The 26118-nt window shown below is 41.8% G+C and overlaps 1 protein-coding gene across 1 annotated transcript in view; it reads right to left on the bottom strand.

Moving 5' to 3' along the window:
* Positions 1-11305: 11305 nt before the first annotated feature.
* LOC109467310 (trichohyalin-like) overlaps positions 11306-26118 on the bottom strand; it is a 39872-nt gene continuing 25059 nt past the window's right edge. The window contains exons 11-30 of the mRNA XM_019765254.1: positions 25865-26083; positions 25427-25639; positions 25017-25268; positions 24676-24903; positions 24042-24254; positions 23320-23520; positions 22651-22866; positions 21986-22198; positions 21390-21725; positions 20469-20882; positions 20109-20215; positions 19786-19915; positions 19226-19336; positions 18414-18545; positions 17748-17876; positions 16370-16554; positions 15653-15873; positions 14547-14552; positions 13311-13946; positions 11306-11669 (exon numbers count right to left, since the gene is read on the bottom strand). Coding sequence (XP_019620813.1) covers positions 11488-11669; positions 13311-13946; positions 14547-14552; positions 15653-15873; positions 16370-16554; positions 17748-17876; positions 18414-18545; positions 19226-19336; positions 19786-19915; positions 20109-20215; positions 20469-20882; positions 21390-21725; positions 21986-22198; positions 22651-22866; positions 23320-23520; positions 24042-24254; positions 24676-24903; positions 25017-25268; positions 25427-25639; positions 25865-26083 — 4344 coding nt within the window. The 3' untranslated portion in view covers positions 11306-11487. The remainder of the gene's footprint in view (positions 11670-13310; positions 13947-14546; positions 14553-15652; positions 15874-16369; positions 16555-17747; positions 17877-18413; positions 18546-19225; positions 19337-19785; positions 19916-20108; positions 20216-20468; positions 20883-21389; positions 21726-21985; positions 22199-22650; positions 22867-23319; positions 23521-24041; positions 24255-24675; positions 24904-25016; positions 25269-25426; positions 25640-25864; positions 26084-26118) is intronic.

Genomic DNA, 26118 nt, shown 5'->3' on the forward strand with positions numbered 1-26118 from the left:
AGATGACAACTTGAATACCTCGTGCATTCCATTGTTGTATAACGTCACTCTAAGTTTCTTAGCACCTTTTTGAAGCCAAATCAGGGATCTCAATTCAATTTCAATTTATTTATTTAACAAGTAATTACAACTCAGGCCACTTTGGCCTGCTTTTCAGGTAATCCTGGATACACATTAAAATACACGCACAAATACACAGTACATAAACAATTACTAATTACAACATCCTAAACATCAACCATCAACAGTGTCAAGTCCTGCACCTAATGAACTGTTTAAAAATCCTGAGACTAAGGAGCTGTCGTTGCTGTAGCGGAAGAGTGTTCCACAGGTAAGGACATAGTACTGCAGACTGCTCCGGTATGCCGTGACTCTTACTGGTGGATCTTTTCTATGTATGCCTATCTGTGCATCATCAATTACACACAAGACACCCATTCTAAACCTCTTTAATCCTTTCCCTCTATAAATCTCCCGAGGTTGAGAAGAAGTTGATTTGCTACAGGATTTACGGGGAGCGCTAATGATGCTGTCTGCTCCTTCATTCTTTCTCCGGCGCGTTTGAAAAGGGGGATTAAATCACAAACTGCGCGAGCGTCGTTTCAGGCGACCTTAAGACAGACAGATGGGACCATCTCTGTCTCGTTTTGCCCTTAAGATGATCGTGATGAATTTGTCCGACTTGACACCTTAACCCTTAGATGCACCAGTTTCCTAATAACAACTCATCTTCTGTCTGTTTGTCACTACAGGTGAGTAACCACTAGATAGGATAGTCGGATTTAGAAAAGAAAACTTTGTCTGATTTATATCCTTATATACTTGACTTTAACCCTGCAGCTAGGAGCCAAAAAGATTAATATACACCGAACTTAAAGGCACCCAGGGCAGTAAATCTGACTTTCGAAGTCAATTTTCTTGCCATTTTTTTAATGTTACATGTAGTAAGTTCAGTCAACCATATCCCATAGCGTACTGATATCTGTGAAGCAAAAATGCGACGTCACTGACGGAAAACTGATGCTTGTTTCGTACCGTAGGCTGGTTCTAACTATTTACCGGTGGTACCTAAAAATAAAGGACTCCTCACATAGCTTGTTTTGGGCCTCTTAAAGGCTTCAAGTATATATAGAATGCTGACGAAAATGTGCGAAGAAACAGCAGTAGAAACTTCTAACCGTTGTTGGCGGGTGTGTACCTGAACCCACGTTCAGGTCCATGTCCAGATTCAAGTCCAGAGGTTTAGGTCTAAGTCATATACAAAATACGGGAGGGAATTCTCAGTGAACATTTCCCAATGGAAAATGGGGCATCTTTGTCGCAAAATTTTGTAGCGAGCACTGCACTACCAGGGCTTAGAAGCAAGATATGTTGTTTAGCGGGGCACATCTGGGCAAAACTGCGGCTACATAGTCCAGGCGATGCCCAATGGCGATATTTTCTTCATTTTGCAGAGCAATCTTTTACTCTTGAAGATATCAGGTGGTTAAGAACAAAAATATTAAAGGGTAATGTAACATAATTTTTGTCAGCCTGGAACTAGTTCCAGCGAACCGGTAGACAGCACTAGTGACAGGAGCTTATATAATTAGGCCACAGCATGTAAATTTTATGGATGACATCCTCCGCAGACTCCGGATCCAAATCTAATGCGAGCGGGCGAAAACAAAACAAGGCGGGCCGAAAAAAACAAGGTTCCTAGATTCTCCAATTTTGACTCAATAATTGTACAAATAGTTTTGATTCAGTGGGAACATCACATATACACAGCCAGCATCACATATCACTGCATCAAAGTAAGAAACAAAACATTAATTTAAAAGCCTTTTCTTGTCTCCTCTCTTCATAGTTATCTGCCATCCACCTTCCAGCATGACAACAGACATTTTTGCCAATTTTCGGCATGTTGACCACTGTCAGAAGGCAACAAAATTTCTTGTTTTTTTTTCTCCAAAATCAGGCGAAAATCAATGCGCGCGCTGATGATTTCATCCATAAAATTTACTTGCTGTGGCCTTACGCCTTCTGTCCACACAGTAAGCATGTATTTGCCGTGAGTTAATCCCGTAGTCCCGTCCCTCAGCTGACAACACCATCAGTTACCGGTACCGCCTGTGGGAACATTTCCCGCCATGTTGACATAACTCCTGTGTGAGGGTTAGGCCGTGTTTATGTGAAGTCACCCAAACCGCGATTCGGGTAACTCACATTCCTCCCATCTGGTCCACGTGCCATACATTCCTTGCAAACCGTGTCCGATCACGATTGTACAAAACTGCATTCATTGTTGTTTAATGAAAACACGCAAGGTGGCGTGATATTAATCGGGATGAGGCGCTTTCAATGTGATTTGGAGCGTTCAGATGGAGCCACCTGAAACCGGCTTCGGGGTAAACCACATGTAAAGTGCCTTAGGTGACTTCACATAAACACGGCCTTACTCACGGTCTGGTTCTTAGGGTTTATTCAGGTGTGTGCAGGTAAGTCTACACTTTTTTTTAATTTCATGGATGACATCCTCTGAAGACCACCAAACTAGTGCGCGCGGGCGAATAAAAAAATCCCCCCCCCCCAAAAAAAAAGAAAAAAATAGGCGAAGATCAGTGTGGCTTAAGGCCTAGGAAACAATGTTGTGTTCCAGTTTTCCGACCATCCCTGGCAACAAAACGCTAATCCTAGCCTTTTCTTTAATCGACTGCTGGTTAGGCTATAAAATTTTCAATCTGACATTTGAATTTGAATCCGCTGAGTCTGAAACGTCATTTAGCGTATTTTCGGAATCATTTTTTGTTGTTTGGTAATTCGGATGAAATACTTGTCCACAACCATACAGGTGGACCGGTCCTTGAAACAGTCCCGATCCATTCTTACATTTTGCAACCTTTATTTGTTGGATAATCTTACCTTAAATTGTAAAAAAAAACGTTTAAAAATCCAATCTCTACCTACCGACCCTGTTTTTTTGTCTGAATTGCGAAACCGGAACCATAATATTAATTTTCCTAGGCCTAAGAAAAGTCTGTAAATCCCCCTGGATCAACTCAACAGGTGCACATGGATTACAGGTATGGACTTTCATCATGCAGAAACAAAGGATCTGGATCTGAGCCAAGAATATATCCGAGGATACTTAAACGTTCTCTGACGAGTTCTCTAGTTCTTTGGAGTGGAAGAAGGTAGGAGATTCCTATGAATAAATGAAGGAAGGATGGAAGGATGGAAAGAAGGAAGGAAGGAAGGGAGGAAAGAAGGAAGGAAGGAAGGAAGGAAGGAAGGAAGGAAGGAAGGAAGGAAGGGAGGGAGGGAGGAGGGCAAGGATGAAGGAAGGAAGGAACGAACGAACGAATGTTTATTATACCTAATAGTATGTTTCCAGTTGAATATTTCAAAATGTTTAAAACGTTCGGGTTTGGACGGGAGGTTCGGACATGGTTGGCTGGAGGTTGGCTGGTGTTCGGAAGAAGGTCGGGGCGTGGTTGGCAGTGAAATTTGACTCAAATTTAACTCAAATTTCATTCGTTCCCTATGTTATCGTTTTCCCGTTCACTTGCCCCCTTGGAAATCAGCAAAGAATCACTGTAGGGGCAAGACAGCTGTCTTAAGATGCAATAAGTACTAGTAAATAAGATAAAACTAAAGAAGTAACATTTGCAAAGCAAATACATAATTACCTTCGGACATGGTCTGCTCTGTTAATTCTTACTCAAACACATTCACATACATGTACGTACTACGAGTATATGTTGACAGGGGCAGAGCAGACCATGAAATTGCAACATTATGTAACCCAACACCAGTCACCATGGTGACAGACGTCAACAAATCATGTCATTGGCCAGGTCAGAGGTTAGTGTTTGGAACAGAAGAGGAAGAAACTGAGTAAAAATAATATGTTTTCCATCGGTAAACATAAAGACTGCTCCCGAACTTCAGGCAACCTTGACCGACTGGCGGTCGATTTCTGAGTGCGACAGTACTTTTTAAACCCAATATCATGCAATGGTCCCTGCTTTGATTCCTTTCTAAAGATACATGACTCAGCTCGCCGTCCCTGTCATCTCAACACAACTTCAGACATTGACGGTATCCACAGTCGATACCACTAAGCCCGTTGCCATGGTGATTTTCCTCTCATGACGTCACACGCAGCAGTTGTCCCGCAGACAAAAGAACCGCGGTCAATACTAGAGCCCGTGTGACGTCAGCACTTCAGACCATGTTGATTTGATTATATGGATGACATCCTCGCGCGCATGAAGTTTTGTCCGTTACCAAAAAAGTTTTTGACCCTACTGTAAATCGTACAAAATAAATGACAAATGAGAAAATAAATACCGTAAATTGAAAAAAAAAATGGCAAAACGATACTTCAGCATGAAAGTTCATCTGAGTTGGTAAATTACATTATGAAAAACTTAAACTTAAACCAGGCCATATACATCAGGGCACTTTAACCATCGCTCAACCGGGACGGGGGGCGATATCGACTTCAGACAACCTTTGACCCTTTGCTGACGTCACACGTGGGAAAAAGCACGTGTCCACAGCATTTGGGTCAGATAGCTGAGGAAGACTGAGTGATTCAGTCGAAAATTTCTGGTAAGTCAAATTTTGAGTTGGAGAAAAGTTTAAGTTTTTCATAACAAAACGATACTTATGTCGCAGAATACCAAACTTCATTCAAAAGGACGAGAAGAAAATGTGAAGGAATGAAAATGAAGAGATTATTCACCATGTTAATAAGATATTGTTAGATGTGTTTAGTAATTTATTCAACCTTCATGACCACCTGGATTCTATACAATTTTTTTGCCAAACTTTTCTTTTTATTCGCACGCTGGCATCAGTTTTGGGGTTCCGAGGGAATGTCATCCATATAGTCAAATAAACATGGCCTGATGTACAGTCACGGAGTAGGACTTAGAGCGGACAATGTCACGATGTACGGACAAATCTCAGCGGAGCTCCTGACGAATAGAAGCCGCCAAATTCAATCAGGCCGAACGACAAGGTTATTGTTGCTCCCTTTGAGTGGTATTAGCTGTAAGGCTTCAAAGTGACATCGCAAAAACCAGCTTAGACGATCCAGGGGTACATGTGTGTGTTCCACGTTTGAGGCAGAAGCTTAAGAGGCACGATATCCCACCAACTAAAAATGTTTTGTATGGTTTGAGTTGCAAAAACGCTAAATTTCATGGCATTTAATCACAATTTAAAGATTTAAATGTCCTTGGTTAGTAGAAATTCTTCGATCAGTGACTGTATTTTTGTAAGGTAGATTACGTACCTCCAAATTTTCGGTGTCGACTGTACATCACGGAATGACCTAGTCTCGCGAGAACACGAGACTAGGTCTTTTTTTTAAATGTCCTTATATTTTGAATTGTATATGTTCCATGTTTGACACTGAAGAGATATGAAATCCCACCAAATATAAAATGATACCTGAAATTTGACTTGCAAAATCTACAATTTTATGGCACTTAAAGATCTAAATGTTCATGTCCTAATATTTGGGTCGTACATGTTCCATGTTTGACACTGAAGAGGCGAATCTCACCAAATAAATAGGATACCAAAGAGTTGAAAAACGTGCAATTTCACAACACTCAAAGATTCAAATCTTGATATCCTAATATTATTTGAGTAATTTGAGCATTGTGTTGATTTTGAAAATGAGAACAATCGAACTGATTGCTTGATAATATCTATATAGCCGGTATAACGGCCTTTCGGCGTAACACACAGATTCGCAGGCACGCGGCGCGGTGGCAGCTGGCTATATTACACCGATCGACTTGTTACACCTAACCCGTGAACTTCTAGCTCTAAGCACTGTTTAAAGCTATATAATAATAATATCCCTCTGTATAATACGGTATTGGTATCAAAAGACAACACATGGCTATACATATGTTATCTACGGGGTTTTTGTGCATGTAGTCAGAATTAGAAATAAGGCCATGTTGATTTGATTATATGGATGACATCCGCGCGCGCATGAATTTTCGGCCGTTTCCAAAAAAAAAAAAAAGTTTTCAACCATACTGTAAATCGTACAAAACAGTTGCAAAATGAGCAAAAATATACTATAAGTTTTAATTTTAAAAAAAAAATTAATAAAAACTATACCAATGTCGTAGAATGCCAAAATCAAACAAAAAAGACGAAATTGTAAAGAAATGAACTTGAAGACTAGATTATTCGCCAAACCATATTCTGTGCCATTTGCTCAACCCTCATGACCACGTAGATTTCATAATGAAAAGAACTTTTTTTTTTGCAAAACTTTTTTTTATTCGCACGCGCGCATCAGTTTTGGGGCTCCCGGAGGATGTCATCCATATAATCAAATCAACATGGCCTAAAGAACAGTCAGAATTGCGGAAGCATCATGACATTTGTTCTACGACTACATGACAAATCTCTTTATCCTTTCTCTTCTCCCGCTCAAGCCGCAAACCATGAATAGAAATAGTTCCTGTGTCGTCTCTTTGTATTCCTCGCACTTCTGAGGAATACATTTGGAGAGAACTTCGACCGCGTGGGAGTTACACATACAACATGCACTCTGCATCCATGAATAGTATGAACCAAAGAGCATAGCTCACGCAACGGTATCAGTATAAAACTTCCTTACATATATTTCATTCAACGAAAGGTACATATGAATGAATGAATGAACATATGATATGTGCATTTATCTATAAATTTTCACTTCAATGGTATTGTCATCTAATAACTTATAAAAACTTTAAATTTGGTAAGTATCTGTTTTGACTCACAGAAAGCAGACATTCATGGTTTTGACTCTTTGCATGGTTAATGTGAATCGATCACACAAAGAGGCTGTCGAAAAACTGCCTGTGTAGCGGAAGGGCTTGGATATCTCAACGTTTCCGCCAATGTCTTAATCGAATAGCCTCCTGTGTGGGCCTCCGAGTGGCTGGGCGTTGCAATACTGGGCTTTGTAGAAATATTGACCCATGCTTTTGTCGAAGGGTTTGTTCTACGATGACCGGCTGTTTGTAGACTCTACCAGGCTTCTGAAGCGGCTGAAAAGAGCAGAAATTTGCCAAATAGACAGATAACATGCCAAGGAAGTTCCGGTAAGGAATACTAGTACATTTTCTGACTCCCGGGCATATCTGTCAATTTGGCCAATTTCTACTCCTCCCAGCCGCTTCCGAATCCTGACAGAGGCTAGGTTGGTAGCACGATGGCCGGCAAAAGAACGCGTTGACAAGTATGAAAACGCCCACCCGCCTGGAAGTCTGCACAGGAGGCTATCATCGAAAGTCGACACAAACGAGTTCTCAACACGCTTCCATCAAGGAAACAGCCTGGAGAAGTCTACAGGAAGTCAGATAAGGACATGGAGACTTAGACGTGCCTTGCATATGTCTTATCTACATACAACGCATACAAGGCTCCTGGCTTATGCTGAGGTCACTTTTTTTTTATTCCAACATTTCATGACTAGACATAGTAATGGCAAACTCAAGTTATATCAACTTATTTTATGCCGTCACCAACGCAGATAAAGGACAAATACGGAACAAGACAGTACTCATTTTCACCTGAGATAAGTGAGGAAAGTCGGGTAAAGTGCCTTTCCCAATGGCACAAGATCGGTGGCATGTCAGGACTCGAACCCGGGACCTCTTGGTTCCGAGTCGTGCACTCTGCCGCTACGGCACACGACCCCACGAGGTCACATTTCCAAACCGGGGCCCGGCCGGGCAGTCTTATATGTGGAACGAAAAGTATTATATAAAAGGCAAGAAAGCGCAAACAAGATGAAAAAATGAACAATGGGAACTATTTGTGTACATTATCATATAAATTGCTGATTTTTCGTTAATCGAAACAGCCCGGACGTAATTCGTAATCCACCCCCCCCCCCATGCAGGCCCTCCAATGCTTCTCTTTCATGTTAAATATTGTCTTGGAAACTGTATAAATCATAGCTTAAGTGACGGGTTTGTTTTAGTATATTTGTGTGGGTAAGAAGTTACGGTCAGGCGTTTCTCACGCAAAGTCTCGCGTGGTTTGTAACGAGAACTGACAGTTTTGAAAGGGTCTGGGAAGATGGAATCACAGATAGCAGTCCGACCCAATTAAAACTCCGTACGTGCTTGACATAGCATATCCATCCCGCCTCCACAACATCAATTCACAAACCGCCGGCTTTCCCCTCTCACTGTGCGCTCATTAAAACCAAGACAGGTCACCGCACCGAAACATGAAGAACAGATCTGCCAAGTACGTTCTAAATCTCTGTCACGATAGCGGAAGCTTGGACTTGGTAATGGATTTGTGTTGACTTTCTCAACATCTAGGGCTGTCATTCCTACTCAAGTTAAAATGGGATCAGTGTTTGGACTCTAGTACTAACTTAAGGGCTTTCAGTTAGAAGTCTTCCTCTTTCTCAAATTGCGAAAGGATCGCAAAGGGGTTTTATTTGTGTGTACTTTTTTTCTGAATTGCAACCATTGAAAATTAAGATTGACAATATGCTAAACATTTCAAAAACATACCATGGAACATCTTCCTATATCTACCTCCTATTGACAATGATAGCATTTATTGTGTGTTTGTGTGTCTGTGTGCTCAAGTATTTGCATAATCTTCGTGATCTTTCTTAAACTCGTCATAAATATTCATGTGGAATTATAGTTCTGGTTAGTTTTTATCAAATAACGTTAGATATATCCCTGTAAGGCACACAACTCCAACGGCAGTTGAAATCCTTTGCTTGTACTTTTGACATGGATGAAAAGCGCTCCCTAGTAAAGCGTGATGGAATTACACCTGTCCAGCAGTGCGCTCTCCACCCTGCAGTTATCTATTTAATCGCTAGTGTCTCTCCTGAAAGGTCGTCGTTTTGACATTTGACTACATGTAACTAGGATGTTAAGTTTCGTTTTATACCCTTTTCGTTTTTGCACTATGTGTTGCCATACTTTGTACCATGTACAATTGCCGTGCAATAAAGTACTTCTTCTGTAATGGATTGAGGTGGCAGAACACAGTTTTCGCCCTATTCCTATAGTTAAGCACCCCGAGGTGACTCACTTCGACGCGGTAAAAATTATAGTAGGGTGCACTAGAGAACCATGGCCAACTAATATGTTGAAATATACGATATATTCTACAAAATAACTGAAAACAAAAAAAAAAGTTATGTTTTTTTAACATAATGACGACCACTTTGATTTGGCCCTCTACCGGGGTCAACGGAACTGCAGCCGGCTCACCCTGGAACGTGGTTGCGTAATGCCGCGCATTTATACACGAACAGGGAAATCTTCACAATTCATATGGTGTACAAGCCGATACCTTTCTATACCAAACAGCGCAGTTCATTCATGGCTACCTCTCACATAAGTCGCTCTAGCCAGGATGCAAGAGGTTTGCCTGCACTACTTTCTATACCCGCGTCATAGACCCCCGGGGGTCGCCCATAAATACTGTGTTTTGCGGCCTTTACACATACGACAGAGTACACACGAATGGGGGAGGGGGGCAGGAAATGCCTTCACCATACTAGCACATGTATCTTTCTGTACAAAAACAGGCATATTCAAGGCTTCTAAATACACTTACCATGAATTTCAATCTCCGAAATCTCCTCTCAACTGGATAGCTGAAACATGTCCACTTGCCGCGTCGGTGAAGGTTAGACATCCAGGTAATAATATACATTTATACAGAAACTGTTACTCAAGCAACTGGATATGATTTTGGAAACGGTCAGACGTTTCAGGTAGCATCCACTACCTTTAGTCAGTGACACTGGAGATTGTCAGGCAAATTTGTCTTCACTTATTTGCATATCAACCAATAGTTTGTACTTATAAACCAGCTTCCCATTCCCATGACGCATTGCGCTTGGGGAGGGGTAAAATCTCCCAGGTTGCATAGCGCAGGAAGGCATCCTAGTGTTTTTTGGTATTGGGGCATTTTATGCTCAACATTAATTGACTTACTATGGGTCAAATCTGGCAACAAATAGAGAATGAAGTTTTTGTATTCTTTTTAACATGAAACATGAAGTTTGTAACATTACAGTCCTTTCTACTGACAGACGGTATAGCGTTACCACTGTAAGTTTAAAAACCACCAACCAATCCAAGTCCGAATACAAGAATGTATGTATGTATGTAAGTCCCATAACCGTGAGCGGTCGTAGGGGCATCATGACAGCCAGCAGCATGTCTGGACTTGCGCCATCATGTTTCAGTAGGCTTATAATCTTGGCGGCACCTATCTCCAAGATTTTGGCTGATACAGACGGGGTTCGCCAGGCCTCCGTCCGGGTGAATGATGTAAATCACCATGTGGCTATACAAGGCGGAGGTCGCCAGGCCTCCGTCCGGGTGATTTGAAGTGAATCACCAACTCCATACAGTAGTGTTTGTACCATCGCACACCGGGGGCATGCCCCTACTCTTTTTCGAAAGGTGTGGTGGGATCTTTAACGTGCTCGAGGTGTGGCTCTCCTCAAACACGGGACCTCCAGTTTACGTCCTATCCGAGGGACGTCCCTAACCGAAGCTAGGTACTCATTTGCACCTGAGTGAAGTGAGGAAAGTCGTGTAAAGTGCCTTACCCAAGGGCACAAGATCGGTGCACAAGGTGGGGTTCGAACCCGCGACCTCTGGGGTACAATTGAAACAAACACACAAATGATAAGTCAAAATTGAACGACAATAGCATTTATTTAGCCATTGACTTTAAAAGTAAAGCGTCAAATAGGAAAAGAGTCTTGCAAATACAATTGCTTGAACTGAGCTAACATCATGCCATTTATATTTCTTTGGCACATTTTCTACAACTCGTCTTGCCATGCAAGAATGTAGAACCAAAATCCAAGTTTTGCCTTATTATTAATAATTCTGCAACACTATTGATACCATAAATCAAGTAAAGAACACACGATGAAGTGATGATATTCTATTATAGTACTTCAAATACAATATTAGCGGTTTTCTTACATAATTACTGCAACAAACAAAACAAGTACTAATCTTATGTTTACAATAATACAATGTATAGATGTGAAAAAAACATTGCAAAATAACTGCTCATTTCTATCCATTGATAGTCTTGAGTTTTTTAAAAAGACTACAATATAACAAATGTTTATGTAATCTATTCTCAGATATCAACAATGTGTAAGATAGAGCGAGCTGTGCAATGTATTCAAGAGCATATCTTATAGTATATTCTATAAAACACGTTATTCAGCAAGCCATAATATTAATATCGCTGACGGCTTCATATTAAAACAGTATAATGCAAACTACAATCAGAACACAGTGTTCTGTTATAAAAGATTGTTGTAATTTTTACGTTGAAATCTTATTAAAACCTATTATTATTAAAAAACGTGACCGCATCTTACTTAACATAGACAATATAATTGCTGATGTACGTGATTCTTCTAAACATCATAAAAACTATTCACAATGGTTAAAAACTTTAGTTACCATTCTCTGTTGTTTTTACGGGTGGTTTGTTTTCTTTCTCGTTGCTGTGGGTGGTCTGATTGTCGTCTGCTTTCTGTCCGTTGTGGTTGCAGGTCTTCTCTTCTTTGGCTTCGCTCTCTTTGATTTTGGGGGCGACTGGTTCAGCCGGCTTGGTGGTGTCATCGTCAGACCCACCTAGGAGTAAAATGGTGTTAGAAATAAGATAAAAGCAAAATATACTACAGTGTACCTACTACGGAATTCATACGAATTTTACGAAATACATACGAATTTTAACGGAATACATACGGATTTTAACGGAATACATACGAATTTTACGGAATTCATACGAATTTTACGGAATTCATACGAATTTTACGGAATTCATACGAATTTTACGGAATTCATACAAATTTTACGAAATACATACGATTCATTACTCGGAATTCATTACTAATTTGGTGACCTGCTCCTGTATCACCAAATTAGTAAGGATCGTATGTTTCCAAATAGTGGATTGTATGTATTCTGTAAAATTTGTTCGTTTCTGGTAATGGATCGGATGCAATGTATTCCGTAAAATTCGTATGTTTCTGGTAATGGATCGGAAGTATTTCGTAAAATTCGTATGGAGTCCGTAAAATTCGTATGAATTCCGGAAAATTCGTATGAATTCCGGAACATTCGTATGAATTTTGTAAAATTCGTATGAATTCTTTGGCACCCCTGGTGTAGGGACATGGATAATGCATTCAGCAGATTTGATACAGGTATACCCGTTTGATCTCTTTCATAATGTTGTACTGGATTGCTGTGACTACTGTACTGAAAAGTGCCCGGAAGTGACGTCATAAAATGTTGTCATACAAAGATGGCGGTCAACCGTTAAAAGAAAAGTAGTCAGCCAGTGGGAATAATTGGGAAACAATAACAGATATCACGAGAATCTCAGTCGTACAACAACTCAATGTATATCATAAGTACAGTATATGATTATGTATACCCAGAAAAGATACAACAATATACTACTAGTATTATAAAATAGATAGAAACAAAGGAAATATATTGACAGTATAGTCTACAGATTTCAAGTTGGGAGAATAACCAAGAGACAAACTCGATCCAAACAGGGAAAAAATCCAGAGAAATAAAGATAAAACAGAAGAGAAGAAGAGTCTTACAGGATCAGAAAGGTCTAGTTGTGGAGTGGCAGGGAGTTTTACCGAGCTGTGAAATAAAGGGAGACAGTGAGGTATATATACATGGCAAACAACTTATAAAGAAGATATAGATAGATAGATAGTTGTGTCAATTGTACTACACATATATATCTGTTTTTCGACAATATTTCAAACTCTTCTTGAAGTAAAGAGTTGCGTATTGTCACAGAAAGAACCTACAAAAGACAAAGTGTAGTCTACTTTGTACATGTCAACAAAAAAAAATAAATAAATACAACTATTTTGGAGTAGTTGTGGAAACTAACTCTTTGATCACACGTTATTTTCTTGTTCATTTTCTAGTTGAAAGTTTAACACACCTGCAAATACCATGTGATACGATTCACAGACTAATAGATTGTCATCAGTGTTATATACTAAACACCTGAGAATTTTCTTTGGTCGTTTTATACCAATGCTAGTTTTGTGGAAAGCCCAGTAGTATGACATGGGCGAAAGTTATCTGTTACTATAGTTGTGTTAGATCATTATGTTGGCTTTCCACCATTTTAGATTAATGATTATCCCTTCTTCGAGGATAAAACCACGCTCTGGCTATGATATGATCTAGGTTAGATGTTTCCTGTGACATCCTATCTTACAGTTCGGGGCTCACCCTTAGTCGGAGGTGGCCATTGCTTACGCGCGGCCCCCGGCTGTGGCTCGGTCGGCCGTGGCTCTCCCTGCGACTGCGGTGCCTTGGGCGGGACGGTTTGGGCAGGAGCGGCTTTCCCACCTACATATAACTTCTGCACGGGCACTTTAACCGATGGAGAAGGCGATTTTCCGGCCATCTTTTGTGCTAACTTCTGCTTGGCTAACTGTTGAGCCGTCAGAGGTTTACCGCCGTATTTCAACTCCCAAGCACTGGCGGCTGACTTCTCAGCGGGCTTGGACGACGAGCTCACTTCGGTCGTTTTTGTCACGACTTTCTCACTCGTAGTGGAGGAAGATTTCTTCACGAAATGTCCAGTAGAAGTTGTGGACGTTATTTTTTCGGTCTTAGAAACAACCTGTTCCTTAATAACAGCCTCCGATTTGCCTGGAGGAATTTCGCCTTGTTTTGGTTGCATTCCGACTTGCTTTTGCTTTGGTTGTTGCATACTAGGTTGGACATTGCTATGCTTGGGTTGGTTGCCTGTTGGTTGTTTAACACCGGTGGTTTTCATAGCAGCTGCTTTAGGTTGGGCTGAACGGGGAGGTTGTTGCACAGTTTGCTTGATGTACGAAGACTCTGCTCTGTGCCCCTTGCCTACATACAGTTATAACATGGGTGATATTGTGATGTAGTTTGGAGATGCGGGCGTGTAGGATAGCACAGGCCAGCAATCCCAAACTGGGAGTCTCATGGCGAAGGGGGAGGGGGGTTGGAAACATGCACACACACACACACAAGACACAAGACAGGGAATAAAAGGTATCAATAAACGTACGTAACATACCAGAGGAATCATATCATCACTTCGAATAACTCAAAACAACGTGGTGCTGTGCATGCAAGACTTAGGCCCCATTCCCACTAGCTCGGATAAAATTATCCGGATCGAACCGGATTGATTCGCTCTGATCCGGCTTTGAGCCAGATCGGAACCGGATCGAAGCCGGATCAAACCGAATCTATTCGGCTCGATCCGGATGATTTAATTCTAGTGGGAATGGGGCCTTAGCTATATCACTTCGAGTCGTAAACAGGGTTTCATAGGGTTAGTCTGCCGGTGTAGAACGCTACGGATTGCTGGTGACGTCTTTAATTCTTTGCCAAAGCACTTGTGACAGCCATTTTGCCCACACATGTTGATCTTGAGTCTTGTTACAGTGTTTGAATGGCAGTAGTACGCAGGGATGTACTTACACTGGTCTGTTCGCCAGTCACAGTGAGGCGTGAACGAGAACCGCAGGTTGTGCGTGGGGGAAAGATCACAATATAGAACGACAGAATTAAGCGAAAAGTTGAATGAATGGATGGATGGATGATGAATGAAAGGATGAATGAATGAAGGAAAGAAGGCGACAGAGAGAGAGTTGTGCAGAAAGGCTACACAGCCGCAGGGAGAGAGCACAGACACGAGAAGTGAGACTAGCTAGGCCGTAAGCTTGGTGTTGTTAGCCCGGTCTAGTGCTGGAACGTTACGTGTACTAACTGTTAAGTCGCTCCTAGGTCGCTTCTTGTCAATAGTCTACTTAATTGGACAAAAATGTATCAGTTAACTCCTTCGCGTGGCTGATATAATGTTTTACACCTCAATTCTGATTCAACGTATAAAACATAAACTATTGAGACATGAAAGATAACTATGTAAGAGATAACAACAATCTCACTGCATAATAAAAAAATAACATGTCATGGTAGAAGCTTTGGCAGAATTATACATGGCAAATATGAATATCATACATTTTGGAAGGTAGCTAGCACTAGCTGTAACACCTAGCTTCGGTGCACAGTGAACCAGTCAGAATTGCATTGATGAAGATGACAGACGGTCATCCAAAACGTCAGGTCTTGTTAAACAAGTAGTTGTGAATAATCTCCAAGCAGATTTTTCGATGGGGGTCCGATGGGAAAATGGATACAGGCTGGCCAATTTGATACTGCCTTGCCCCCACCGAAAGATCTGCTTGGAGATTAGTTGTGAATAAAGAACGTTCACTATGAAAGTTCGTCTGTGTTGGTAGTTACATGTTTAAAGTTAAAACTTTTGTTCCAACACAAAAAATTCTCTCACCTAGAGCTTTCGACCAGTCACTCTGGTCTTCCTCAGTAGACTGACCCAGTGAAACTGTGACACGCGACAAGCTTCACTGGGTCAGTCTACTGAGGAAGACCAGAGTGACTGTTCGAAAGCTCTAGGTGAGAGAATTTTTTGTGTTGGAACAAAAGTTTTAACTTTAAACAAAGAACTTTCAATATATATTCAATCAGAAAAACGGTCGCGGAAAATCCTACAAATCTAACGTTACCTTCTATGATGAGCAGAGCGCTACAGAGCGCCATGCCTGAGGTGTTGACGGCCTTACACATGTACTCTCCCTCGTCCTCGGGAAAGGTCTCGGGCAGCTCCAGCACGACGCCGTGGTCACCCTCAAACTTGTACCGGTAGTCCTGGTTGTTCGGCAGCCGCTTCCCGTTCAGGTACCACGTCACGTCAGGTTTGGGCCGGCCGATCACCTTGGCTTCGAACCTAGAACATGAGAAGATTGAGACCCTTGAGAATACGTTTCATAGACGTTTGGGTAGTCCATGGCATGTTCTTGTGTAGGAAATCACAGTTCAACCCTGTTTTATAATGATTTTTAAAAGCGTCCAAAGATATATATGTATTCATATTGGCTTTCAATACCTATGCTTGAATGCCAACTACACTGTTTGTTTATTTGTTTGTTTGTTTGTTTGTTTGTTTGTTTGTTTGTTTAGGATCTCCATTAGAGTGAAAATTCACACTATTCTTCCTTCTTTGTTGTTTGGGGGCCAACAACAACGTGTTGATGACTTTTCCTGGAGTCCTGGTAAAAGTTGTAAATTTTACTGTAAATTGTAACCGTTTATTCTTCAATTACGCTCTATAAAAAGTGGGTTCATAAAAAACGGATGCATACAAATACTTGCATCTGGATGATAAAAATACTAACATCCTTAATTATGAATTATGAATTTGAAATTTGCACGGTAAAACTTACCTGACGGGGTCGCCATCGTAGATCGTCATGTTCTCGAAGTTCTTGACGAACTTGGGCGCCAGGGTCTCACTGGTGGCGGACAGGGACTCGTCCTCCTCGGAGTCGTCCACGTCCGACGCCTCGCCCCGGGCGTACCGCTCCATGTACTCCCGCTCACGGGCCTCCTCCTCCCGCTTCAGCTCCTCCTGCGGCCCGGGGGGTTTGTTTTCATTGTTAGCAATGTGATCGATGAAGAGGTTCAGTTACGATACGTAAGATTAACAGTTAGGCCATGTTGATTTGATTATATGGATGACATCCGCGCGCGCATGAATTTTCGGCCGTTTCAAAAAAAAAAAGAAAGTTTTCAACCATACTGTAAATCGTACAAAACAGTTGCAAAATGAGCAAAAATATACCATAAGTTACAAAAAAAATTAATAAAAACTATACCAATGTCGTAGAATGCCAAAATCAAACGAAAAAAGACGAAATTGTAAAGAAATGAACTTGAAGACTAGATTATTCGCCAAACCATATTCTGTGCCATTTGCTCAACCCTCATGACCACGTAGATTTCATAATGAAAAGAACTTTTTTTTTTTTGTCAAAACTTTTTTTTTTATTCGCACGCGCGCATCAGTTTTGGGGCTCCCGGAGGATGTCATCCATATAATCAAATCAACATGGCCTTAGTAGAACATTCATCAATTAGTGACTGTTCTAAAAGGTAGAAACACGTAACCTCCAAATTTCCGTGATCAAGATGTACAGTAGACATCGAAAATACGCCTAGAAGTTCGTAATAACAGGTCTATTTTGAATAAACATAAACATACTAAACATTAGACAGATTTTAAGAAAGAAAGAGTTCAGTGAACAGGACCAAAAATATTTACAGAAACACACCGTATGTAGGAAAAAAAATACGATGTAAAATACTACAACTTTAAATTTAAAGGGATTACTCATTACTGTGATAGATATGAAAACTTAAAGTGTGTTATGTACTCACAGGTCGGCACGTGGGGAATACAACAGAAAAAAATACAATTATTAGAAAGACAAGAAAATATACAAAGTTGTTAAAGTACGGTAGAAACGAGTGAGTGATGTCACATTGAAGGTATTGTTGGTCCTTGATTTAGTCAATTATTCGGAGAAATTTTAGTTGTTTTAAACAGCTCAGAAGAAAGAACAGCAGGAATATCACACTGTAGAAAAAATACTTCCTTTCGCAGAAATTATTGTAAATTACTCGGAAGTTCTGATAGCGAAAATCAAATAAACGGTTTATTTTCTTAGGTATAAGTTATGTTATTAGGCCGAAAGAGATTTTTGCGTCAGATCAGAAAATGATTCAACGACCTCCTTGGTAGGCGGAAATGACATCACTCACCGTTTCTGTGACGTCAGCAGCCCCACCCACCTCCTTCCGGCGCGCTTCGTCAATCTCCCGCTGTTCCAGCATCAGCCGCTTCCGCTTCTCCTCCTCAATGCGCCTGCGCCGCTCCTGCTCTTCATAGCTCTACAAACAAGAAACACACATCAGGGCCCTTCACTCAACCGCGACGGGGGCCGACATCATCTACCAGATACCTTTGACCCAGTGCTGACGTTCAAAGAAGCCATGTGACAAGAGTCACTGGGTCAGTCTACTGAGGAAGACCAAAGTACTGGGTGAGAGAACTTTATTTTTATTGTGTTGGATTTTAACTTTAAACAAACAAGAAACACGTTTATCATGAAAGTTCCTCTGTGTTGGTAGTAATCAGTTAACGGAGAAGAGATTTTTTTATGATTTATTAGCAGCATAGGAGACATAGGATACCGGTACCCACCTCTACATTTACAAGCACGGGTTGCCAAGGAAAGTATTATCTTTTAGTATGTTTATCAATTGTGGATTCAAAAATGTTACCATAATAGTCAGAAAAATTCATAAAATCTAAAAATATATGAAACTAAACATCATGTAAGTCAGAAACAATAGTCAAAAACTTTTTCGTCGGTTGCTTAAAAATTATCATTTTTGCGATGCGTCTAGAGATATGAGATGACAAACCTCGAGATTCTCAAAACGTGAGAACAGGGCCCGTGTTCTCTGCTTCCTCGCCGCTCGGTCCTCATCAGTCTCCGCCGCTTTAGGCTCCTCCTCCTCCTCCTCCTGAGCCTCTTCAGCAGCCTCCTCCTCCAGCTGTGATGGAAAGTCCGGTTAGTGATTTGACAAACATCAGAATCTATCTTTTGGATAATACAAGGACGATAGGCAGAGAAAAGGACAGAATGAAGCAACAATGTGAACGCAGTGAAACGAATAGCACTGTATGTACAGTATACAGGAATGAAAACATACAGCATTGAAGGTTTCGTTCCCATCCTATGCAGATTTGATCTAACTATATGCGATCAAAACGAGCTTTGCTAAATTTGATGTTTGCAAATCGCTCCAATATCTACTGCATATTAACAGGAAATTTTCTCCAGCTTCTAAAGGCATGGGTGAATCTGAGTAGGATGGAAACGATATTGAGTAGACAAAAAGGAGGAAGGAAAGAGCACTTTGGGGTAGAAAGAACGCACGTGAGTATGTTAGGAGATGTACAACAACTGACGACAAAAGGTACATCATTGGGTATGGTGTGAACAAACTTGGTTAGTGTTTTAGCGTTAAGTTTTTAGTGTGACCATGGAACAATAACACTCTCTGTTATAGCTCCATGGTGTAACTGCATCAACATTATGAATTATTGGGAAGTCCACAAATGAAATGGAAACATAAAGTTTGGAGAAATGGGCGCACGGCGCCATCTAGCGAGTTGAATTCTGTCTGCAGGCAGAGAACAGAAGGGGGAGGGGGGAAATGTAACAACACACCCCGACCATTTTCTCGGTTCTCTCCAGTTCCCTGGCCAGCATCTCCCGGTCCATCTCCAGACGCCGCGCCCGCTCCTCCTCAACCTTACGGAGACGTTCCTCCTCTGCAACCTGCAGGACAAAAAAAGCATCTCATAAAGACTCCTTTCTTAACTAGAAAGGTATAATTTGCCATGAAAATGAATATGGTCTGCTCCGTTAATTCTTACTCAAACACATTCATATATGTGGTCAGACAGGAATCTAAATCCCTCCTGCTATAAAATTGCAACATGATGTAACCCAACACCAGTCACTATGGTGACAGACGTCTGGTTCATATAATTGATCTTATTGGTTTGGAAGAAGTGGAAACAGAGCAAAAACAATATGTTTCCTTCGGTAAACATAATTAAGAAACTCAACCTTGTACAGTACTTGTACAGGTATGCTGATTGTTTTAACAACTAGAAATGTCACAATCCGCGTATACCTCGTTTTAAACAATGTCTATGAGTCATTGTCATCCTAGCTATATGTAAAGTTCTACATCTCTTTCTACAAAGGGACTACATAGTTACCTTGTCGATATTTTGGAATTTCTCGAAGAGCGCGCTGGCACGTTTGTTCTTTCCAGCCTCCTTCACATCTGCGGCCTTGAGTTTGCGTTGTTCCTCTTCTTCTTCCTTCTTCTTCTGCATCATGGCAAATCTAAAATATTGAAATATTTTATGAAAAAAAGGAACTCTTGTTGTAAATCGTTACAACCAAAAAGATGCAGGTTATTTCTTTTAAATTTTCCATAACATACACCACCAGTTCAATCTCTCTACTTTGTTCCTACTTTCCACAACAGAGCCAACAACAAACTGCTTCTCAGAATTTGTTTCTAGGTGGCACCAACCTTTCCTTTACGCTGAGACGAGGCCCAGATTCCTCAGGCGCAGATTCGGCTGGCTCTTCTCCCTCCTGGTCTCCTCCCTCCGAAGCAGCAGCGGCCGCAGCAGCCTCCTATCAAGACCACACATGTACAGAGCTCAAGCAACAAGATCATCCCTTTTCGTACCTTTATACACTGTGTATATGTGTAAACAATCCTATAACTATAGTTTGTGGGATGTTTTCTTTTAATTAAGTTAAATTGAACTGAATTGTTGAAAATAAGAAAAGCAGATGCATTGGGAAGTTTAGACAAGAAAGCTCGATCCTCAAGAAGAGTTTTGAGAGAGGAAAAGAAGAAGACAAGGCAGGGACGACAGTTCACCTCTGCCTCAAGTCTTGCCCGCTCCTCCTCCAGCTGTTGTCTGTCCTCCTCCAGTTTTCTCTTTCTCTCCTCCTCCGCCTCCCTTCTAGCCTCCTCCTCCTTCTGCCTCGCCATCTGCTCAAAACTGATGGTCAGCTTCCCTGGCCTCGGCGCCTTCTCCGCGCCTGTATCGTTGTCTTGGTCCTCTGAACCCTTTTTCTGAAGTTCCTCAAACTTATTCTTAAGTTTCCCGGGTCTAGCCTTCTCCCTTGTCGAGGCGTCGTCTTCGGAAGTTTCTTTCTTCTTTTGAAGTTCGGCAAATTTGTTCTTAAGCTTCCCCAGAGATACCTTGGGCGAGGTGACTTCCTGTATGGATTCTTTTGTCGTCTCCTCGTCCTGTTCTTCGGCAGGCTGCTCGGCTTGTTTCTCCGTTTCCTGCGTCAACAGGAAGTCGAGTCAAAATATGCCAATTCGGTAAAAAAAAACTTTTGTAAATACGTTCAATATGATTTTATCTTCTGCATAACCATTATCAAGAACTAACATACGCATGGGGCTCCTGCACATTCATGGATAAAAATCCCTTGCTTGCTTGGTACAATTCAAGACACTTCTTTACTGTTCATGCTTCCTTTAAGATCACATACTAGTAATTATGTTTACACTCAAAGAAATGCAATGTCTTTATGCCCTTCTTCATATAGTCAAAAGTGTCCATGAGAAAAAAAAGGGTTTGTGGTCATTGACACTATAGACGCTGGTACATCTGACAGGCAGATTCCACCTCATGCTTTCCTGTAGTTGTCACAGGTCAATCAACGATGCTGAATTGAGACAGGCATGGGCATCCATTCCATCAAAGGTCATTCAGAGAAAATGCATTGCTGCGTTTGACTATTAAAATGCATTGTTGTTTTTAGCTATGTGTCTAGAATATAAAACCTCTCGTAATCTTTCCGCCTCTCTCTCGAGCTCCGCGCGGTCGAATTCTAATCTACTTTTCCGGAGCTCCTCCGCTTTTCTTCTATCCTCCACCTCTTTTCTCTGCCGTAGCGTGACGTAGTCAGCCTTTAGTTTACCCGGCGTTCTTCTCTCTCGCTTGGTCTCGCGAGTTTCTGCGAGACTTTCCTCTGCCGCTCCTCCCTGGTGTGTACAGGTTAGCTTCGTCACTTTGTGCGTAATGTCACGCGAAGGAAATAGCGCCTTCGGCGGAACAGTTTTCCGTATTTTTACTACCTGTAATGTCTTGCTTCCAAACGACACATTTTTGCAGCTCGCCTATCGAAGAGAACAAGGATAAAAGCCATATGCGACGGCTCTGATATCATTAACATGATCTTCTCACGCCAATACAGGTTAACCTTAGGCAAAACCAGCAACAACATATCTCAGATCTTTTTATATATACGTTACATTTTCATATCTCATTGCTGAAATATTAAGGCAAGCACATAATTTGGCTTCAGTGACTTTACTCCCCCCTCAAACATATTAATATTCCTTTCATTCAGTTGCAAAACGATTATAATCTAGCCGACCTCATACTCAGCCTCTCTTTTGGCCGCTTCTTCTGCCAAGATCTTCTTCTCATCCTCAAGTCTGCGAAGACGTTCTTCCTCTGCCTTTTTGCGAGCCTCCTCTTCCTTCTGACGCTGCATCACTTCGAATTTCCCGCGAAGACTCCCCCGTTTGGGTGGTGGTATGTCCTCTTTGACTTCCGGTTTATCCTCAGCCTCTTCCTCATTGGCCTGCTGAAGAGATTAGTCAAGCCAATCAGAGAAGCTCTAGGTTATGACATAGCCCTACCCGCTGATGTGTCGTGTATATGTATGTGCAAACGCATGCATCTGTTTCATGAAGAAGCGATGACTGTACTGTACTTGATTCCGTGTCAGAAAGCCTCTGCCAAGGCAAACATCATGGTCATGAGATGCAAAGAAGCAGACAGGACGAAACTTGCAGCAACAAGGGAAAAAGAGAAATGGTCAGATGCAAAGCAAGCTTACTCTTTGTATGTACTCTAATCACTCTATCATGTACATACGCATCACACATTACAAGGCACCAAAACTGGCCAGGGCGCCACAATTGTGGTCTATGGGGTCTAGGACTATTCCCTTGTAGGCAGACAATCGCAAAAGTAGTTGGCATGCCAGGAAAAAAACAAACGCGTAGAACAAGACCGTCCGGAGGTATCATTCACCGAAGCTGACTCTTGCTGTGCCTGTTTTTCAAGCTCGCGCTCCTGTGCCAATCTGTCGGCCTCCAGTCTCCTCAGTCTCTCCTCTTCAGCCTTCCGTCGACTCTCTTCTTCTCGAACCTTCCTGAGCTCTTCGAACCGACCCTTGACACTGCCCATGGGTTTTTCGGGCTCGCAACTCAAATCTTCTAACGAACCCGCGAGCTCGTCTTCTTCTTCCTAAGTGTGTGAGATGAGTACGGAAAAGATGCAAACAAACATATAGTGGTGTTATGGTTATGGTTATGTGAACATATGCGAGGGTATGGGGGGGGGTCGGGTCGTGAAACAAAACCGTACACAAATTTACGCAAACAATGGCATAAAAACATAAACAAGGAGGGGTGATATGAAAGAGGACCAGGATGATCAACAGGGAAAAACGGAACGAAAAGGGGGTTTTACCAAGCAGAAAGTAAAAATGGGAACAATCAAAAGTCCAAAATATGAGTAAATAAAATACAAAATTTCTTGATTTTTTTTTTAATTTTCGCAAACTCATGCACTGCTGTTTCCGGAAATTCTAGCCAAAGCCATAGCAAATGATATAAAGAAAAATTAAAAAAAGATTCTCATGCTTAACATAATAAAAGCAAATAATTTTTGTAAAAAAAAAGGACAGGTGACGAAAACCTCTTTTTTCCTATTCCTCTCTTTCTCGCGTTCCTGCATCATTTTGTCGAACTCGAGTCGACTCAACTGAAGCTCCTGCGCTTTTCTTTGTGTCTCTGCGGTGCTGTTTTTGATTTGGTGGAGCCTATCTTTGACACTTGGGACGGGCTCACTTATGTCAAGGGAGGGGCTACCTTCGGAGGGACTGTCATCATTGTCATCCTGGTGAATGACAGATGGAGGGATGGAGGGACAGAAAAAAGGAAGTGCGCGACGTTAACTACAGCAAGTAAACAAAAAAAACAAGGAAAACACAAATTTATACCGATTTGAGCTGTGATAGCTACAGTGCATTACAAGTAGTACCGGATTTAGTGAGCAAGAAATATTTCTGTTACTGCTTATAAGAAACATTTAAGAAAAGACAAACCAAGAAAAAAGACTACACACTCCAAAACATCACATATTACTGGGGTAGAGGAAGGCAACAGTAGAGATCACACCACTCAAGTTTTGAAGGAACAAATGACTAGACAAACATTACAAATCTTGGGGAGATTATATATTCTCTTAACATTATTTTTAGGTGGTTATGCACACCAAGAAAAATCTTAATGATTAGAACAAACAGTGGTTGTGTCATCTTGAAATCATGAATCTTTTCCGGCTGCCTTCAAAACTTGAGTTTGCTGGGAAGATGATGCGATCACCAAACGTGAAGGAAAAGAAGAGGATGTGATTACATCGCAAGGCACCTCATCCTTTTCCTTGCGCTCTTTCTCTCTCTCCTGCGCTATTTTGTCGAGCTCAAGTCGGCCGAGACGGATTTCTTGTGTTTTTCTTCTTTCCGCCTCTTCTCTCTTTTTCCTCATCTCCTCAAACCGGTTCTTGACGTCGAGTTTTCGGGGTTTTGTCGTTTCGTTGGTGTCGTTTACTTCGTTCTCTTCCTCTTTATCCTGCGCATATAATGATGTAATTGTGTGATTAAATCTACACTTTTCTGTGGGACTTGTTCTACTGCTGCACTTTAAGTTGATTGCCTTCAAGTCAATTCAAGCCTACGTTACTGTAAAAAAAGCTTGCAACCAGTCAAACTGGGCCATCTAAGGGAAGGAGAGCAAATTTGAATGTTTAATAACTGTGCTCACCATGACATGAGAGGAAAGCATTGTGAAATTAATATTGAGTAAATCTATCAACATTATGTTGCAAAATTCATGAAATCATCTTTCCTCTTTTGCCATGTTTCACACTGTTTTGGAGGTATCTGCAATAAAAAGCATTACGTTACCATTAGGTCAGGGCTATATGGCCTAAGCAATAGATCAAAAAACTAATCTACAAGTTCTGAAGCGCAGTATGGTAAAAATGAGCCACCTTCCCGGTATCCCGTATGAACGTATCCAGCTTTTTTAGTCGTCTGACTCGTGGTTCAGCCGTGGTTCTGGGTTTGTCCTTTGCTGATGCCGTCAGTGCTTCGAACCGACTTTTCATACTGCCGCATGTACCCGGCTGGGGGGCACCGGATTCTCCGTCCGCGTCACTGATAAACGATGACGTCAGGGATGACGTCACGGAAGCACTATCGCCATCTTCCTCCTCGTCCTGCAATATTCAATATATTTTGACTAAAAGTGGTAGTTTTGAGAAATGTCCAACCGTCGGAACGTTTGGGGAATGGGACTGTGAAATAAAGCAAAGGACAATTGCAAACGCACGGGTATCACCTCTACTTGCGAGGTCTTCTTCTCCTGCTCTCGCTGCTGCATCATCTTATCGAACTCTATACGGCTAATCCGTATCTCCTGTGTCTTACGCCTCGCCTCCTCCTCTCGCCGCTTTCTCAGGTTCTCAAAACGACCTTTCACGTCGCCCCTCGGCCTGTTTCTAAGCGTGATTGTCTCGCTTGACGTGTAGGTTTTTTCGTCTTCTTCCTGCTGATGGTGGGAATGCCCGTTGATGCCGTTAACCTGTAGGACACCCATACCATTAACGATAAACTGCTTATTAGACCAACTGCAATACATAATGGGGTACGCCTAAGTACTACAGAAAGGGAAGATAGTAAATGTTGGCTCTAACAGAAGGGAACCTACAGTGCAACTAGCGGAAGGAGGGAGGGGTTAACCTGATCAACGTTGACCGTCTCTGATTGGTTCTCTATTGCCTGTTTCTCCATCTGCAGCCGGCTGGTTCTTTCCAGTTCTAACTGCCGCCGATGCTCCTCGTCTCGAGCTTTCTGCATCTCCTCGTAACGACCCTTAACACTGCCGATCTTTTTGGTGAGTCTGGGGGACATGTCAAGGCCGTTCTCTTCGGGCTCTTCTTCGACATCTTCTTCCTGAAGCAAGGGACAGAAAGGGGCGGGTCATTTCTACATTCGGAGAACGAAGCACTTCAAAACCAACAGAGAGGGCAATGTCCATGAGCACATTCCTTACTTGCTCACTTATCTGAATTACTTTGGCCACCAAGGATAAATTGCTCAACGTACTAGCTATATTCAAGACACCAAGAGCAGGGAAAAGGCCAAGATTCTAAATCTAAAAGGGGGCAGAAAGCTAACCTCGGCTTTTGAAAACGCAGCCTCAATGGACAGACGAAGGGACTCAGTTTCAGCCTGAATGCGCTGTTGTCTCTCCTCCTCCATCTGCCGTAACCGTTCCTCTTCTTTGGCTTTTCTCATAGCTTCGAATTTCCCCTTCACACCTCCGCGTGTGACTGTTGGAATGTCGGTAACCGTTGGCTGGAATCTAGCGCTGCTACTGGCGTCACCATCCGATTCCTACATGGCATGGAAGCTTGTATTCAGACTAGCTA

Source organism: Branchiostoma belcheri, unplaced genomic scaffold, assembly GCF_001625305.1.
Source record: "Branchiostoma belcheri isolate BF01 breed outbred unplaced genomic scaffold, Haploidv18h27 scaffold18, whole genome shotgun sequence".
Lineage (NCBI taxonomy): Eukaryota > Metazoa > Chordata > Leptocardii > Amphioxiformes > Branchiostomatidae > Branchiostoma > Branchiostoma belcheri.